We start from the raw sequence: 6068 nt of genomic DNA, 5'->3' as shown, positions 1-6068 counted from the left end.
CTCCAAAAATTTGATTATATCTGCTGTAATTGAGTAGACACCTCTACCTAGGATTATACTGTCGAGAAAAAAAAACCCATTTGTGTGCGATAATTGGAGAAAGATGAAGAAATAGATGTCTAAATGGAATAGAGGTGAACAATTTAAAAAAGATAAACAGCACATGTAGATCAGATGGAAAAAAAGAGATACCAGCCAACAAGAAAAAAAAGAGGACAATCTTTATTTCAATCTTTCGAACCTGCAATAAATTGTGACGATCTCAATTCAAACCCAAAGAGGAAGTTTGGCAGAGAATGGCAGGCAACCACAGAGAGCAAAGGCAAGGCGAGGGCATGGTTTCCTTTCGTGCAGTTTCACAGTAATAATACAGAAAATCTCTGTGTATTAAAAACAACGGGTGTGCTTAGGTTGAGGTGCCCAAATCAGTTAAGGTACAAGAATTACAGAAATACAAAAGCACAATAAAATGAGCAACGAATAAACCCTGCAGCCACCTTTTTAGTCAGTTACACCTTTCAAAAATGATTATGAAATGGGTGTGCAGATTAGAGATAACCTTAACAATAACAGTAACAAATTCTCAAAGCATTCATCACTGTTTGAAGATATCATGTACAAGGTTCAGTGTGTGGGATGTAGTGCTATCTATCAATATGGCTGCTGACTGCAACCAGCAGAACGCCCCTCACCTCTCCCTGCTCTATGGTGGCTACTAAAAACGTGAAAGGTCCTCTACAACCAGTGAAAGGTCCTCTACAACCAGTTTGGTTTGTTAATTGTAGGCTACTGTAGAACCATGGCGGATGCCATGATAGACGACCTGTTCCCTGTGTAAATATGACAGGCTTACACTAAGGCATCAAAAACAAAATTTGGACCAATAGATTACCCCATATCCCACACACTGGACATTGGTTCAGTTATCATCACATAAAATCTAACTCACAGCTCCACAAAAAGTCAGCATGTGGTCCCCGAGTTAAGATTACTTTGTCACTCCCAAGTTCAGCAATGAACTTGATACTCATTCATTACCATATGTTGAAGTCCCTTTGAGAGAAAAGCCTGTTAGCGAAACTTTCATTGCTCATTTCAAACTTATAATTGCTTTGCTGAACTGCGTGTTGAATATAATGCATGAATATTTCAGATGAATAAAACAAATGTAGAGCAAATAATCATCCAGTGTAGCCCTGTAAAAGGAACAGTGTCACATTTCAGGAAGAATGCTAATATACCCCCCCTCCCCTAAGTGTTAGATGAGAAGATTGATGCCACTCTGTCTGATTAGCTTAGCTTAGCATAAAGACTAGAAGCAGTGTAAACAGGTTTGCTTCATAGTTGCTTGCAGGTGGATTTTAATATCATTTGAAAGAACTAGGCTTGCTGTTTTCCCGCAATTCCAATATTTGTGCTAAGCTAAGCTAACCAGCTGGTAGCACTAACCTCACATTTGACCTTCAGACATGACAGAGGTATCAATTTACAACTCCGCACAAGAAAGTGAAAAAGCAAATTTCTACAAATGAACATGATTAAACAGTTCTGCCAAATGCAGAACTATCCTGATTATTCAACAAGATATTTCCATAGAGTATTTGTGTTTTGCCTGTGCTTTTGTCCTTTAAAGTGGGGGGTATTGCTGAAAAGGTGATGTCAGGTACTTCCAAGCATTAATCAAGAAACACTACTGTCAATCAAATCTTCACTTCGCACCCTGAGTTTTTTGAGTTTTGATAATTATGCATTTTACCTCATGTGTTTCCTTCTTTTGTGAGAAATATTTAGTTACAGATGTTAAAGATAATGAAAAATGTTTTCAGCTGCTTTAACATGCCCCACCGCCACAGAGGCAACACTGGGCCCTAAATCCAAGGAGGTACTGTGCATTTTTCATAAAAATGGTATTACACTGTGTGCACTAGATTTTAGGAACACTTGTTTTTTTCATGAAATATGCTGGCAACCTGAATCCAAGCAGAAGCCATAACCCCAACTTGATTTCAGCTATTATATAGACTTTAGTCACAAGGGTATGAAAATAGACTAGAGATGGATTTCATTGCCTTGAGAAGTGGAGTTTAACAAAAAAAAAAGTGTATGTGTGTGTGTGTTTGGTGGGGGGCTGAAAAACAGGAAGACTGTTCTAATATTTTGTATGCTTCACGTACTTCTCAGTGCATCGGGATGTAAACTTCAACCAGCCCAATGAATTCAATATAGCAACCAGTGATGAAGGACAGATTGAAATATGGAAACAGATAGAGCTGGTCTATCTGAGGAATAGGAGTTGTTAAAAGCTGCAGGAACTACTGATGCATGTTATGGGTGTCTGCTGTACAGGTACAAGCCATCTATAGCAGGAATTTCTAGCTGGTTGGTCGTGTTGAGTTGAAAAAAAATATGCATTTGAACATATACCAGTTTCAGACAGACTGATAGCGATTACCATTCCAGCTTTCTTTCCACCAACTCTGCATAAATGAACACTCATAGGCATGAGAAATTAGTTATGATGCTCTGCATTTTGCATCCCTTGGAGAAAAATATTTTCAGGCAATAACATACAACAGATAAAGCGCAATTCATTTATGGCAGATTCTCCTTTTTTGGGCACTTCCTTTACTTTCTACTCTTCTCAGTCATGATACATGAAAAGCCAACACTTTGGGTCGGGTTTAACAAACTTTCAATGTTTTCTTGTTGTAATTAGTTTGAAGGCAAGATTCATTTACTATCTACTGTATCTACTACTATAGAATATCTTGGTAAACTAGAAAAAGATAAAATAGAAGCGACGGGCATATGATAACAAAAAAGAAGATATAATAATAAGGGTATTTCAGTAGTTGCAAAACAACAGCCTAACAATGTCACACATCACATAGAATAAACCACTGGTTGGTCGAATCATAATAAATATGTGGTATGTTTGGTTTACAGCCATCGCTTCTTCTCTCGAACATTATGTGTTTACACTCCATTATTAAAAGGGCTGTTAGTTTTAAACATGAGTCACTGGCTTCGCTGAGCAGCTGACCTTACAAACTGACATACAGAAATCAAAGATGGGAGAACAGTCTGTGCTGGAGGGGCTTTGAGGGGAAGTGATTTGAAAGACAAAGAAGCAGAACAGTAATACATTGATATGTCTTTGAGTTTCATGTCACTGTATTTCACTAGACCTATCATCCTCTATCCAATGGGAACCCCTGTGTTAATCGGTTTTCTTCTCTTCAGGATCCTTCTCTCCAGCATCATCTTCCTCATTCTCACCCTCTTCAGGGCCTTCCAATTCAGCGGTGCGTTGCTTCTCCTCCTCCTCGTCCTCGTCCTCCTCCTCCTCTTCGTCAGTCAGGCCCTCCCTCTTGAGCGCATCGATGTCATCTGAACTGTCATCCGACTCAGCTGTGCAGATGCCATAGCACATCAGGCTAATTACACCCAGCGGTAGGCCAAACAGGAAGCAGCCCAGCAATGGAGAGCTGCGAAACACTGACTGATGTAGGAAAGGAGACAACAAAAGATGAAAGGAAGACAAAACGGGAAGTATGAGGGAGGGAGAGTATGCAGACAAAAGTAAAGTTTCAAACAAATGCAGATGAGTTGAGGGAAATAAAAAAATAATGCAATAAATGACGACAGAAAGAGAGAACAATACAGGAAATTTCTTTCACAATTCAGTATTGCAGCTCTACTAGTCAATAAGGTTATGTAAAGAAACAAGTAATAGAATATTAAATATTTTGATCTTTATGTTTTGCCTGAAGAGCAGATTGTGGTCACTCCAAAACCATCAGATGGCCCACACCTGTCCCATATTGTTCAGGATCTCAAAAAGTATAAACATTTTTTTGAAATGTGCAGCCTTCCATGTGCAATGTTTCTACACCGATCAGCCACAACATTTAAATCACTGAAGATGAAGTGAATAACATTATTCATCTGTTTACAATGCAGTGTTCAGTGGTGAAACCTTGGGTTCTGGCAATCATAGTGATGTTCTTTGACGCACACCACCCACCTAAACACTGCAGACCAAAAAGACATGCACAAATGCAGAGAAAGTGGGAGAAACTGGGGTACAAAATGGGCCGGAAGCTCCCCTCCCCCGATCTCTGTCAGTGTGGAGTGAGTATCTGAATGTTTAATAAGTGTTAAATCTCTCTCAATATCCGGCGACAATAGGCAGAGTGAATTTGAAATCATATATTTGGCACATGCAAAAATATTTGTGGGACAGACAGGCTTTTATGGTTTTAGTGGTGCTGTTGCTATTTATTCATTTATTCATTCATTTGCATTATACCATTAAACTTCATGAGTGTTTTCAGAAGGCAGATCACATTTCATTTGCAGAAACTCGGGCAGGCTTTAATATTTTAGTGTTAATTAATTTCTGTCGTGTAATTTTAGGATGTCTGTATAATGTTACACTGTTTGTATTCCATCTTGTCTTGTTTGTTTTTGCTTTGTTTCACACTCCTGGCCAGACTGGGGGGTTGTGCCCTTTTATCTATAATCTTGGGTTTCTTGTACTGTTACCATTTTACGGTTTGAACTGAAACAAACAGAAAAATCTCAGACTTCAAACACAAGCAGAGGTCCACCTTTATACACTTGTCTGTCTGAAGATATTTTCTGCACACACACACACATCTTTTTATGTCTTCCTCGCCTATAATCCCGTAACCAAGTCAAACACATACTGTACCTACATGTGTTCAAAGGTTGAATGCACACATAGACTGATGTTCCATGAGAAGCTACATTTTTTTTTCCAACAATACTCCAGGAAGCCAAACTATCCTAGACTTCTTTTTACTTCTCTTTACTTATGACAAACTGAGTGCAGAGTCACCATACTTTAGTGAGAGCCACTTAGAGGCCCCTGGGGAGTCACCTGATTGATAACATTTCACTAAATGCAGTAGTTGATCTTCTCCCTAGCTGTGACTAAAGAACATCTCCTTCACACCCATAAAAAAATAACCAACTTTGCAAGTTCATCTTCAAACCATCTCAGTTACAAAATGGCCTTAAAACAGAAATATACATCTGAAACTATGTACTAATAAGGGAGTGTTTGGTCACAACTTCTGTTACCCATTGATTTTACGAGAAATACTCACATTCCCTCCGGTCGTTGCCACTGCATGAGGGATGGTAATTGCCGGTGCTGTGTGATGCTAGAGACGGGGTATGCTATGCTACCACAGCTGGCTGTGAGTCATTGAGCCTAATGTCGCTGCTTCCTCATGCTCCTGTCAGACGCACAGTTACATTTAGGCTCTCCAGGGGCAAGGTGATGCCTGCTGCCTATCTGCTTTGTAGCATGTCATGTCACCGAGAGCAAGACCGGCCATGGTGATGCTCGCAGCTCGCTAAATTTAGGGAAGCATGAAGACAACAGCATTTCTTCTCTCTTACAGGTGTAAGACATGCCCTTCACTCACAGATTGTTACCTCTGTGCCAACTGTTAGTGGTTGTTAACGAAAAAAGCAATAAAATCCTGCACAGCGTACAACCCAAAGAAATGCAATATTGTGTTTGTATTGAAAGCTTTGCCTATTTCTGACAGGTCTTATTCTATTTAAAAACCCAACTGTCAAACGAGGCATGACCGCTAAAGAAAACCTTTCAATAAATATACTTCTACAAGTATATTTACTTGTCCTTGAGGTACACTTCTTTGTACCTCAAGGTAAAGTTCCAAAGGTCACTGTATATCATATTTAACAGTTTCCTGAATAAAATCTATTACTTTTCATCAGGCATTTTCTCCATCCATTTAAGGACAATGTCAGGGCCAGCATTAAGCTTAACAGTGAAACCGTAATACAACACAGCTGTATTTACATTCCTATCACACCCTTGGTAAAATAAGCACAAGTTCTCCCAAAAGAACCATCTACTTAGAGTAAAAATGGGAGGAGAAGCAGCTTCAGCCTCCTGACCTCCTCTCCTCCCTAATCACTCTTCCTGCTCTGGTGGCTGTTTCTCTTTGCCCACACTGTGTTTACAGCCTGCACTGCAGATTCTCAGCTGTACTTGCACAGCGTTG

At 39.6% G+C, this 6068-nt stretch overlaps 1 protein-coding gene across 1 annotated transcript in view; it reads right to left on the bottom strand.

The window, feature by feature from the left end:
• Positions 1-203: 203 nt before the first annotated feature.
• The window catches only part of tmx3b (thioredoxin related transmembrane protein 3b), a 31201-nt gene continuing 25336 nt past the window's right edge, over positions 204-6068 (bottom strand). Inside the window, exon 16 of the mRNA XM_046371212.1 lies at positions 204-3502. Coding sequence (XP_046227168.1) covers positions 3221-3502 — 282 coding nt within the window. The 3' untranslated portion in view covers positions 204-3220. The remainder of the gene's footprint in view (positions 3503-6068) is intronic.

Source organism: Scatophagus argus, chromosome 18 (assembly GCF_020382885.2).
Source record: "Scatophagus argus isolate fScaArg1 chromosome 18, fScaArg1.pri, whole genome shotgun sequence".
NCBI lineage: Eukaryota > Metazoa > Chordata > Actinopteri > Scatophagidae > Scatophagus > Scatophagus argus.
Note: the sequence above shows the minus strand (reverse complement) of the source record. Positions and strands in the feature narration are given on the sequence as shown.